Genomic DNA, 13,357 nt, shown 5'->3' on the forward strand with positions numbered 1-13,357 from the left:
ACTACAAATAGTATACTTTAAAAAGGGGGAATTTTATAATTTTATGGTATATGAATTATATCTAAAACTGCAGAAGATGAGTGCAGTAAGGAAGACGAAAGGGCTTGAAAAATTTTCTTTAGGCCACAGTGTAAAAAACAGAATTATTTCTACCACAAACTACAAGTTAAAATAATTCTACAGGCAAAATCACAAATTTAACATGAAGTATTAGACTATTTAGCTTTTACTTCTCTGTGCAATAAAATTTCTCTTACCTGCTAAAATGTTACCAGAAGTTTGATACAGAATATTTTCTAATAGAATTAGATTGCTTTACAAAACTAATTTTCTATTCTCCCTAACTTACTGTATGAAATAGCATCATAGACAACATGAAAAGGAAACATTAAGAACTGGACTCTTGAAAAACATCCTGAACTGAAAAAAATGAAATACATTTCCTTGTAAAAGACACTTAATTTGATATTGTGTAGCACCAAATCAAATAATTAAAGAGACAAGGCAATGTAATCAACAAAAATAATAAAACTGCTAAAAATTTAGGAAAAAACATCTTATTTATTAATAGCTTTTTCTAGTTGATATATCAAGTCCTAGTCATTCCTTGTTATCTGAATAACTGAGTCATGCTGCAGTAGTTATTCAAAGACTATTGGATAATCCATTTGAATTAGACTATAAATTAACCTAAAATTTAAAAAAATACATCTATCGTCAATAAAAAAAAAAACGTGGACTCATTCAGCAGTACTTTAGTCTGTACGTTATATTAAATAATACTAACCTGTCTTGAATATTCTTCCTGACAATAAGAAAATATGATTTAATGAGTCGCTCAATAACTTCACAATCTCGCTGTTCACGGGCAGATAGTTTTCGTGCAACAGGAACTGGCTAAATGGGTTTGGGGGAGAGAAAATAGTAATTTTGTGCCATCTTGAAATGGCAACATTTAGAAATTCAAAAGTTAAATCAGTTTATGAAACTTTTTTGTTTCTTTTGTCGGATGAAGTGTTCTTCCACTAAATTAGTCCTGAACCACGTTCTCATGGCTTACCACATCCAGGAGATTCACAGCATGGCCTTTTTGTGGACTGGCTGGCATAACTGGAATTGGTTTTGATTTTTCTTCAGCTAATAACTCTTCAGCTTTTGAAGTTTTCAACATTCCTCTCCAGTTGCCTGTTGTTGGTTCTTGAATGGCATCTCCTACCCCACCACTTCCAGGTGCAACCTGAAAAAAAAAATGTACCAAAACCTATACCAACTATATCACATCTGACATGAATGCTGTATACAAAAGTTCATCTTCTCTGGGTAATCAAGGAGAACACATAGCCTATACCTATCTGGAGTTTAATCTGTTTAGACAAATGATGGTAGGTGGCATGTATAATTGGAACCCAGCCAATTTAGGTTCTATTTAATTTTTTTTTATTATTATTATTATCATTTGCTAGCTTTTCAAAAACTTTTCCTCTTCTCCCGCCCCTCAAACACTAGATTGTGGAGAAAGTATAAGTTATCTATAAAAACAAGATTACTCAAAGCACAAGGAAAAATAGAATTGCCATTTAATTTAATTTCTTCAAGGTAATCTCAAACACTTGATCTGTCTAAATGTTCTTATGAATTTATATCTCCAAACATAACAGTTTATATACTTTTCAAGTCAGTTTACATGCCTAGTAGCCAACAAAAATGCCATAAGTAAAAATACAAACTCTTTAATAAAAATGTGAACTGTGCCATAAATACAACATAAGTTCCCTCAATATGTACACTCTGAGGAAAGAAACTTAGTGCTTTGCACCTTCTATTCTGGTATGTGTTAGAATCTTGACTTTTAAAAGAAAAAGGTAATGTTTAGGGTAATGACAAAAATAGATAATTGAGTAAAAATAGGTAATGGGAAAAATAGATAATTCATCTATTTTTGATATTGCATCAAAAATGGGAGCTATAATGACACCTGAAATTTATAGACAGAAATAAAAATAATTTATATAAATTTAACAGAAAGAGTATAACCTAGCAGTTCTTAGAAAAAGTCAGGGTTTGGTATTCTGAATCAAACTATTAGCTAAAATATGTCTCTAGTATGTTAGTTAAGGTGAGCTACATCTAAATACAGGTTGTATATCTATATTACATATTAATTTAAAAATAAGTAATTATATTTTTTAATGCTTTTGAACTAATGACATATCAAATGAAATTTTAAGGGAAGAGCACATTCAGTGTGATGCCATGAATAAAATAAAACCTGTGCAACAATTTATATAATGAGATTTGAGGACAGTGGGCTGAGAAGATAAGACATTTATAAGCCTTTATTTGAGGTTCATAACCATAAATCTAGACAATAAGAAAAGAGCTACATGACAGAAGCACTAGAAATAATAATTTACAGATATTTAATTTTCTAAGAGGCTATCAAAAATTGACTATCCAGCCCTAAACTTGCACACTTCCCCTCTTTGTTCTGAATTTGCTTAAGTGGTGAAGCGCCTATTAAGCTATATATTTCGCATGGTAAGTGCAAACTGAATGGAAGCATAAGAAAAAAGCATTACAGGATTATCTATTAGTATGGACAGATCACAAAATCTTTGAATAGGAAATGTCCAAAAGTAAAATATCCACCTCTGACATCTTAATTACCTACCAAAGTACTAAATTCAAGACTATTGTTGAAGGTAACAGAATATGTGTTATTAATTAAAACAATGTTGGAGGCGGGGCAAGATGGCAGACTGGTGAGCTGTATGTTTTAGTTACTCCTCCAGGAAAGTAGGTAGAAAACCAGGAACTGCGTGGACTGGACACCACAGAGCAATCTAACTTTGGGCATACTTCATACAACACTCATGAAAACGTGGAACTGCTGAGATCAGCGAAATCTGTAAGTTTTTGCGGCCAGGGGACCCGCGCCCCTCCCTGCTAGGCTCAGTCCCAGGGGAGGAGGGGCTGTCAGCTCCGGGAAGGAGAAGGGAGAACTGCAGTGGCAGCCCTTATCGGAAACTCATTCTACTGATACAAACTCCAACCATAGATAGACTGAGACCAGACACCAGAGAATCTGAGAGCAGCCAGCCCAGCAGAGAGGAGACAGGCATAGAAAAAAAACAACATGAAAAACTCCAAAATAAAAGCGGAGGATTTTTGGAGTTCTGGTGAACATAGAAAGGGGAAGGGCCCTGAGGCGCATATGCAAATCCCGAAGAAAAGCTGATCTCTCTGCCCTGTGGACCTTTCCTTAATGGCCCTGGTTGCTTTGTCTCTTAGCATTTCAATAACCCATTAGATCTCTGAGGAGGGCCCGTTTTTTTTGTTTTTTTTTTTTTTAATCCTTTTTTCTTTCTCTAAAACAATTACTCTAAGAAGCCCAATACAGAAAGCTTCAAAGACCTGCAATTTGGGCAGGTCAAGTCAAGAGCAGAACTAGGAGAGCTCTGAGACAAAACGCAATAATCCAGTGGCTGAGAAAATTCACTAAACACCACAACTTCCCAAGAAAAGGGGGGTGTCCGCTCACAGCCATCATCCTGGTGGACAGGAAACACTCCTGCCCATCGCCAGCCCCATAGCCCAGAACTGCCCCAGACAACCCAGTGTGACGGAAGTGCTTCAAATAACAGGCACACACCACAAAACTGGGCGTGGACATTAGCCTTCCCTGCAACCTCAGCTGATTGTCCCAGAGTTGGGAAGGTAGAGCAGTGTGAATTAACAAAGCCCCATTCAGCCATCATTTCAGCAGACTGGGAGCCTCCCTACACAGCCCAGCAGCCCAGAACTGCCCTGGGGGGACGGCACTCACCTGTGACATAGCACAGTCATCCCTCAACAGAGGACCCGGGGTGCACGGCCTGGAAGAGGGGCCCACTTGCAAGTCTCAGGAGCCATACGCCAATACCAAGGACTTGTGGGTCAGTGACAGAGACAAACTGTGGCAGGACTGAACTGAAGGATTAGACTATTGCAGCAGCTTTAAAACTCTAGGATCACCAGGGAGATTTGATTGTTAGGGCCACCCCCCCTCCCTGACTGCCCAGAAACACGCCCCATATACAGGGCAGGCAACACCAACTACACACGCAAGCTTGGTACACCAGTTGGACCCCACAACACCAACTACACACGCAAGCTGGGTACACCAATTGGACCCCACTCACCAAAAAGGCTAAGCAGGGGAGAACTGGCTTGTGGAGAACAGGTGGCTCGTGGACGCCACCTGCTGGTTAGTTAGAGAAAGTGTACTCCACGAAGCTGTAGATCTGATAAATTAGAAAGAAGGACTTCAATTGGTCTACAAATCCTAAAAGAACCCTAACAAGTTCAGCAAATGCCACGAGGCCAAAAACAACAGAAAATTATAAAGCATATGAAAAAACCAGACGATATGGATAACCCAAGCCCAAGCACCCAAATCAAAAGACCAGAAGAGACACAGCACCTAGAGCAGCTACTCAAAGAGCTAAAGATGAACAATGAGACCATAGTACGGGAGATAAAGGAAATCAAGAAGACCCTAGAAGAGCATAAAGAAGACATTGCAAGACTAAATAAAAAAATGGATGATCTTATGGAAATTAAAGAAACTGTTGACAAAATTAAAAAGATTCTGGACACTCATAGTACAACACTAGAGGAAGCTGAACAACGAATCAGTGACCTCGAAAATGACAGAATGGAAAATGAAAGCATAAAAGAAAGAATGGGGAAAAAAATTGAAAAAATCGAAATGGACCTCAGGGATATGATAGATAATATGAAACGTCCAAATATAAGACTCATTGGTGTCCCAGAAGGGGAAGAAAAAGGTAAAGGTCTAGGAAGAGTATTCAAAGAAATTGTTGGGGAAAACTTCCCAAATCTTCTAAACAACATAAATACACAAATCATAAATGCTCAGCGAACTCCAAATAGAATAAATCCAAATACACCCACTCCGAGACATATACTGATCACACTATCAAACACAGAAGAGAAGGAGCAAGTTCTGAAAGCAGCAAGAGAAAAGCAATTCACCACATACAAAGGAAACAGCATAAGACTAAGTAGTGACTACTCAGCAGCCACCATGGAGGCAAGAAGGCAGTGGCACGATATATTTAAAATTCTGAGTGAGAAAAATTTCCAGCCAAGAATACTTTATCCAGCAAAGCTCTCCTTCAAATTTGAGGGAGAGCTTAAATTTTTCACAGACAAACAAATGCTGAGAGAATTTGCTAACAAGAGACCTGCCCTACTGGAGATAGTAAAGGGAGCCCTACAGACAGAGAAACAAAGAAAGGACAAAGAGACTTGGAGAAAGGTTCAGTACTAAAGAGATTCGGTATGGGTACAATAAAGGATATTAATAGACAGAGGGGAAAAATATGACAAACATAAACCAAAGGATAAGATGGCTGATTCAAGAAATGCCTTCACGGTTATAACGTTGAATGTAAATGGATTAAACTCCCCAATTAAAAGATATAGATTCGCAGAATGGATCAAAAAAAAATGAACCATCAATATGTTGCATACAAGAGACTCATCTTAGACACAGGGACACAAAGAAACTGAAAGTGAAAGGATGGAAAAAAATATTTCATGCAACCTACAGCCAAAAGAAAGCAGGTGTAGCAATATTAATCTCAGATAAAATAGACTTCAAATGCAGGGATGTTTTGAGAGACAAAGAAGGCCACTACATACTAATAAAAGGGGCAATTCAGCAAGAAGAAATAATCGTAAATATCTATGCACCCAACCAAGGTGCCACAAAATACATGACAGAAACACTGGCAAAACTAAAGGAAGCAATTGATGTTTCCACAATAATAGTGGGAGACTTCAACACATCACTCTCTCCTATAGATAGATCAACCAGACAGAAGACCAATAAGGAAATTGAAAACCTAAACAATCTGATAAATGAATTAGATTTAACAGACATATACAGGACATTGCATCCCAGGTCACCAGGATACACATGCTTTTCTGGTGCTCATGGAACTTTCTCCAGAATAGATCATATGCTGGGACATAAAACAAGCCTCAATAAATTTAAAAAGATTGAAATTATTCAAAGCACATTCTCTGACTACAGTGGAATACAATTAGAAGTCAATAACCATCAGAGACTTAGAAAATTCACAAATACCTGGAGGTTAAACAACACACTCCTAAACAATCAGTGGGTTAAAGAAGAAATAGCAAGAGAAATTGCTAAATATGTAGAGACGAATGAAAATGAGAACACAACATACCAAAACCTATGGGATGCAGCAAAAGCAGTGCTAAGGGGGAAATTTATAGCACTAAATGCATATATTAAAAAGGAAGAAAGAGCCAAAATCAAAGAACTAATGGATCAACTGAAGAAGCTAGAAAATGAACAGCAAACCAATCCTAAACCAAATACAAGAAAAGAAATAACAAGGATTAACGCAGAAATAAATGACATAGAGAACAAAAAAACAATAGAGAGGATAAATATCACCAAAAGTTGGTTCTTTGAGAAGATCAACAAGATTGACAAGCCCCTAGCTAGACTGACAAAATCAAAAAGAGAGAAGACCCATATAAACAAAATAATGAATGAAAAAGGTGACATAACTGCAGATCCTGAAGAAATTAAAAAAATTATAAGAGGATACTATGAACAACTGTATGGCAACAAACTGGATCATGTAGAGGAAATGGACAATTTCCTGGAAACATATGAACAACCTAGACTGACCAGAGAAGAAATAGAAGACCTCAACCAACCCATCACAAGCAAAGAGATCCAATCAGTCATCAAAAATCTTCCCACAAATAAATGCCCAGGACCAGATGGCTTCACAGGGGAATTCTACCAAACTTTCCAGAAAGAACTGACACCAATCTTACTCAAACTCTTTCAAAACATTGAAGAAAATGGAACACTACCTAACTCATTTTATGAAGCTAACATCAATCTAATACCAAAACCAGGCAAAGATGTTACAAAAAAGGAAAACTACCGGCCAATCTCCCTAATGAATATAGATGCAAAAATCCTCAACAAAATACTTGCAAATCGAATCCAAAGACACATTAAAAAAATCATACACCATGACCAAGTGGGGTTCATTCCGGGCATGCAAGGATGGTTCAACATAAGAAAATCAATCAGTGTATTACAACACATTAACAAGTCAAAAGGGAAAAATCAATTGATCATCTCAATAGATGCTGAAAAACCATTTGACAAAATCCAACATCCCTTTTTGATAAAAACACTTCAAAATGTAGGAATTGAAGGAAACTTCCTCAACATGATAAAGAGCATATATGAAAAACTCACAGCCAGCATAGTACTCAATGGTGAGAGACTGAAAGCCTTCCCTCTAAGATCAGGAACAAGACAAGGATGCCCGCTATCACCACTGTTATTCAACATTGTGCTGGAAGTGCTAGCCAGGGCAATCCGGCAAGACAAAGAAATAAAAGGCATCCAAATTGGAAAAGAAGAAGTAAAACTGTCATTGTTTGCAGATGATATGATCTTATATCTAGAAAACCCTGAGAAATCGACGATACAGCTACTAGAGCTAATAAACAAATTTAGCAAAGTAGCGGGATACAAGGTTAATGCACATAAGTCAGTAATGTTTCTATATGCTAGAAATGAACAAACTGAAGAGACACTCAAGAAAAAGATACCATTTTCAATAGCAACTAAAAAAATCAAGTACCTAAGAATAAACTTAACCAAAGATGTAAAAGACCTATATAAAGAAAACTACATAACTCTACTAAAAGAAATAGAAGGGGACCTTAAAAGATGGAAAAATATTCCATGTTCATGGATAGGAAGACTAAATGTCATTAAGATGTCAATTCTACCCAAACTCATCTACAGATTCAATGCAATCCCAATCAAAATTCCAACAACCTACTTTGCAGACTTGGAAAAGCTAGTTATCAAATTTATTTGGAAAGGGGAAAGGGAAGATGCCTCGAATTGCTAAAGACACTCTAAAAAAGAAAAACGAAGTGGGAGGACTTACACTCCCTGACTTTGAAGCTTATTATAAAGCCACAGTTGCCAAAACAGCATGGTACTGGCACAAAGATAGACATATAGATCAATGGAATCGAATTGAGAATTCGGAGACAGACCCTCAGATCTATGGCCGACTGATCTTTGATAAGGCCCCGAAAGTCACTGAACTGAGTCATAATGGTCTTTTCAACAAATGGGGCTGGGAGAGTTGGATATCCATATCCAAAAGAATGAAAGAGGACCCCTACCTCACCCCCTACACAAAAATTAACTCAAAATGGACCAAAGATCTCAATATAAAAGAAAGTACCATAAAACTCCTAGAAGATAATGTAGGAAAACATCTTCAAGACCTTGTATTAGGCGGCCACTTCCTAGACTTTACACCCAAAGCACAAGCAACAAAAGAGAAAATAGATAAATGGGAACTCCTCAAGCTTAGAAGTTTCTGCACCTCAAAGGAATTTCTCAAAAAGGTAAAGAGGCAGCCAACTCAATGGGAAAAAATTTTTGGAAACCATGTATCTGACAAAAGACTGATATCTTGCATATATAAAGAAATCCTACAACTCAAGGACAATAGTACAGTCGGCCCAATTATAAAATGGGCAAAAGATATGAAAAGACAGTTCTCTGAAGAGGAAATACAAATGGCCAAGAAACACATGAAAAAATGTTCAGCTTCACTAGCTATTAGAGAGATGCAAATTAAGACCACAATGAGAGACCATCTAACACCGATTAGAATGGCTTCCATTAAACAAACAGGAAACTACAAATGCTGGAGGGGATGTGGAGAAATTGGAACTCTTATTCACTGTTGGTGGGACTGTATAATGGTTCAGCCACTCTGGAAGTCAGTCTGGCAGTTCCTTAGAAAACTAGATATAGAGTTACCATTCGATCCAGCGATTGCACTTCTCGGTATATACCCGGAAGATCGGAAAGCAGTGACACGAACAGATATCTGCACGCCAATGTTCATAGCAGCATTATTCACAATTGCCAAAAGATGGAAACAACCCAAATGTCCTTCAACAGATGAGTGGATAAATAAAATGTGGTATATACACACGATGGAATACTACGCGGCAGTAAGAAGGAACGATCTCATGAAACATATGACAACATGGATGAACCTTGAAGACATAATGCTAAGCGAAATAAGCCAGGCACAAAAAGAGAAATATTATATGCTACCACTAATGTGAACTTTGAAAAATGTAAAACAAATGGCTTATAATGTAGAATGTAGGCGAACTAGCAATAGAGAGCAATTAAGGAAGGGGGAACAATAATCCAAGAAGAACAGATAAGCTATTTAACGTTCTGGGGATGCCCAGGAATGACTATGGTCTGTTAATTTCTGATGGATATAGTAGGAGCAAGTTCACAGAAATGTTGCTATATTAGGTAACTTTCTTGGGGTAAAGTAGGAACATGTTGGAAGTTAAGCAGTTATCTTAGGTTAGTTGTCTTTTTCTTACTCCCTTGTTATGGTCTCTTTGAAATGTTCTTTTATTGTATGTATGTTTTCTTTTTAACTTTTTTTTCATACAGTTGATTTAAAAAAGAAGGGAAAGTTAAAAAAAAAAAAAAAAAAACAAGGGAAAAAAAAAGATGCAGTGCCCCCTTGAGGAACCTGTGGAGAATGCAGGGGTATTCGCCTACCCCACCTCCATGGTTGCTAACATGACCACAGACATAGGGGACTGGTGGTTTGATGGGTTGAGCCCTCTACCACAGGTTTTACCCTTGGGAAGACGGTTGCTGCAAAGGAGAGGCTAGGCGTCCCTATGGTTGTGCCTAAAAGCCTCCTCCCGAATGCCTCTTTGTTGCTCAGATGTGGCCCTGTCTCTCTAGCTAAGCCAACTTGAAAGGTGAAATCAGTGCCCTCCCCCCTACGTGGGATCAGACACCCAGGGGAGTGAATCTCCCTGGCAACGTGGAATATGACTCCCAGGGAGGAATGTAGACCTGGCACCGTGGGACGGAGAACATCTTCTTGACCAAAAGGGGGATGTGAAAGGAAATGAAATAAGCTTCAGTGGCAGAGAGAATCCAAAAGGAGCTGAGAGGTCACTCTGGTGGGCACTCTTACGCACACTTTAGACAACCCTTTTTAGGTTCTAAAGAATTGGGGTAGCTGGTGGTGGATACCTGAAAGTATCAAACTACAACCCAGAACCCATTAATCTCGAAGACAGTTGTATAAAAATGTAGCTTATGAGGGGTGACAAGGGGATTGGGAAAGCCATAAGGACCACACTCCACTTTGTTTAGTTTATGGATGGATGAGTAGAAAAATAGGGGAAGGAAACAAACAGACAAAGGTACCCAGTGTTCTTTTTTACTTCAATTGCTCCTTTTCACTCTAATTATTATTCTTGTTATTCTTGTGTGTGTGCTAATGAAGGTGTCAGGGATTGATTTGGGTGATGAATGTACAACTATGTAATTGTACTGTGAACAATCGAAAGTATGATTTGTTTTGTATGACTGCGTGGTATATGAATATATCTCAATAAAATGAAGATTTAAAAAAAAAAAAAAAAAAAAAAGACATAATGCTGAGCAAAATAAGCCAGGCACAAAAAGAGAGATATTGTATGTTACCACTAATGTGAATTCTGTGAAAAATGTACAATGTTTTATACTGTAGAATGTAGGGGACCTAGAGATACCAATTAGTGGAGGGGGAATGATAATCTAATAAGAACAGATAAACTATGGAGGGTAATCTCAATGTTATGGGAATGCTCAGGAATGATTATGGCTTGTAAACTTTCTTGGATATAGTAAGATCATGTTGGAAGCAATAGAGTTATTTTAGGTTTTTTTTTCTCTTATTCCTTTGTTTTCTTAGGGGTTGTTAATTTTCTTGGGGTATGGTAGGAACATGTTGGAAGCAATGTAGTTATTTTAGATTATTTGTTTTTCTTACTACTCTGTTTGGACATGGTTTATTAATTTTCTTGGGGTATGGTAGGAACATATTGGAAGCAAAGTAGTTATTTTAGGTTATTTGTTTTCCTTAATCCATTGCTTTGTTTGAAATGTTGTGGGGTTTTTTTTGGTTGTTGTTTGCCTGTTTGTTTTTAATTTTTTGATAAACAAAGTTAAAAAATTGAAAAAAAAATCAGTAGAAAAATGGGAGTAAAAACTAAATGACAAATAGGGTGGGATGGGGGGATGGTTTGGGTATTCTCTTTTCACTTTTATTTTTTATTCTTATTCTGATTCTTTCTGATGTAAGGAAAATGTTCAGAAATAGATTGTGGTGATGAACGCATAACTATATGATCATACTGTGAACAGCTGATTGTATACCATGGATGACTGTATGGTTTGTGAATATATTTCAATAAAACTGAATTAAAAAATAAATAAATAAATAAAATAAATAAATAAATTTATTATGAGTCTAAAAAAAAAAAACAATGTTAAAACTAGAATTAATGCCATCTTAGGAAAGTTAGATTAAATGAACATTAAGAATGTAACACAGACAATGAGATAGATCCCACTGTACAAACAGGTTGTTAAATGGTTTTGAAGACAGTGTTTCAGTGAGAACCAAAGATACGAACATTTCCGTTCTGAAGCAAGACTCACATTTTTAGTTTCTCTTCTGCTGTCCTGAATTAACTGTTAAGAGATATGTTAAAACATGCAATTTAACAAGCAAAACTTAAATATCAATGGCTTGAAATTCAAAAAGTGTAGGATAACTTCCTCTTTAAACTTCCATATTATAAGCAAAAGCATGTCTACAGAGTTTATTTTATGAAGTTTACATTGCTATATCATTTGAAAATTTCCACTAGACTGAACATTTCAAGAATGTCTATTAAACTAAAATGATCTGACCTTAATACAATATTCCATATTAATATTGTGCCATTCTATTTATTGTTTCCAGATGATTAAGTTGCATGCAGGCTTAGATTAAGAATCAGAACAGACCTTGCCATCAGCCTCAGCAGAAGCGGCAGGGGAGGGCTCCTGGGAGGCAGGTGCCAAAGCACTTGGAACTTTAGAAGACTAAAGGCAAAAAATGCAGGGAAAAAAAATCAAGGATGCCAAAAAACTGCATTCAGATACATTCTATAAATGTGAATTTTTTCCCCTCTGTAACAAAACAGTAAAATAACATGAAAAACAAAAGTAATGATGGGAGGTAAAATTATTATTTATTCTAATTTCCTATACTGTAGTTGCATTTGTTGAAGGCTTTCTTCAGGTGAATACCTAAGAAAAATCCAAATCCAAAAACTTCATGTTTATTTTTGGAATTTGATAGCTCTTTTCTGGCAAAGAATTCAAGGTAACAGATTTTTATATACATAAACATTTTAATAGAAACAACTATGGTAAGTATTACAGGTAACTAAAACTTCTGTTATGTGCATTTATTTTACCTCTCCAAAAAAAACCCTCTTATTATCAAGTATTAGTAATTTCAACTAATTTCATTTACAAAACTGAAGTCACTGTCAATTTTTTTAAAAAGCCTGAAGTTTAAAAGTCATCTTTAAGCATTTACCCCAATGTATTCAACATACTATTATCTTTAAATTACTCAAAGCTTATTTTAAACTTGTATACCTTAACTCAACCAATGAAATACTTCCAGTGGAGTATAAAGGGATATTGAAAAAAACAAACCAAAAAACTGAGTAATATTCTGAAGCTTACCATCCATTTTTGGGTATTGGGAAATTGGGAATATGCTTAACAAACATTGTTTTTACCTTGTCTCGTGATACAGCTGAAGGTAATTCTCTTGCTAGCCTGTTTCTCCTTTGTTCCTATAAAACAAAACCAATAAAGACAAAAATGATTTACCAGAGCATTGAAATACATGCCAACTAAAAAAATGTTCAGCTTAATAGAAAAGTGTGCAGTAACTTAAAGATGTATCCTCTCTCACTACTGGGACTCTTGCCATAGTTACAGTACTTTAGAGCAAATAACTTAAACCAGTGCTTCTCAGTTTTTTTCTGCCCCAACACACCTGGGGGATAGAATGTTAGTGACAGTGGCAATGGACATTCCCACGAAGTTAAGAAACATTGCTATACATGGGTTGCCACAAAATATGGGGTCTAAGCCTTCAGTTTGCCATGTAGAATGAAGTACACAGATCACAGAAAACTTAGGCAAAGCCTTTAAAAGTCACTCTACTTGCACACTTTTGTAGTAAGTTCACACAGTACCCATTATCCAAAACCATTACTAAAGTATCCTTTAAGAATGCTTTTCTTTATCCTAAACTGTCTTAAGGGAATAAATGTAGTGTTGAAAACAGATAGTCCTTTTTGTAACTCA

General features: G+C 36.5%; 1 protein-coding gene across 10 annotated transcripts in view; it reads right to left on the reverse strand.

The window, feature by feature from the left end:
- The window catches only part of DNM1L (dynamin 1 like), a 62,722-nt gene that overhangs the window by 2,970 nt on the left and 46,395 nt on the right, over positions 1-13,357 (reverse strand). For 4 of the 10 annotated variants that reach the window (XM_037845062.1, XM_037845060.1, XM_037845070.1 and 1 more), the window contains 5 exons: positions 12,781-12,837; positions 11,993-12,070; positions 11,642-11,674; positions 1,061-1,237; positions 788-897 (listed from right to left, as the gene is read on the reverse strand). In XM_037845062.1, coding sequence (XP_037700990.1) covers positions 788-897; positions 1,061-1,237; positions 11,642-11,674; positions 11,993-12,070; positions 12,781-12,837 — 455 coding nt within the window. The remainder of the gene's footprint in view (positions 1-787; positions 898-1,060; positions 1,238-11,641; positions 11,675-11,992; positions 12,071-12,780; positions 12,838-13,357) is intronic. The other 6 variants (XM_037845063.1, XM_037845061.1, XM_037845064.1 and 3 more) reach the window with 3 other exon arrangements.

Source organism: Choloepus didactylus, chromosome 8 (genome assembly GCF_015220235.1).
Source record: "Choloepus didactylus isolate mChoDid1 chromosome 8, mChoDid1.pri, whole genome shotgun sequence".
Lineage (NCBI taxonomy): Eukaryota > Metazoa > Chordata > Mammalia > Pilosa > Megalonychidae > Choloepus > Choloepus didactylus.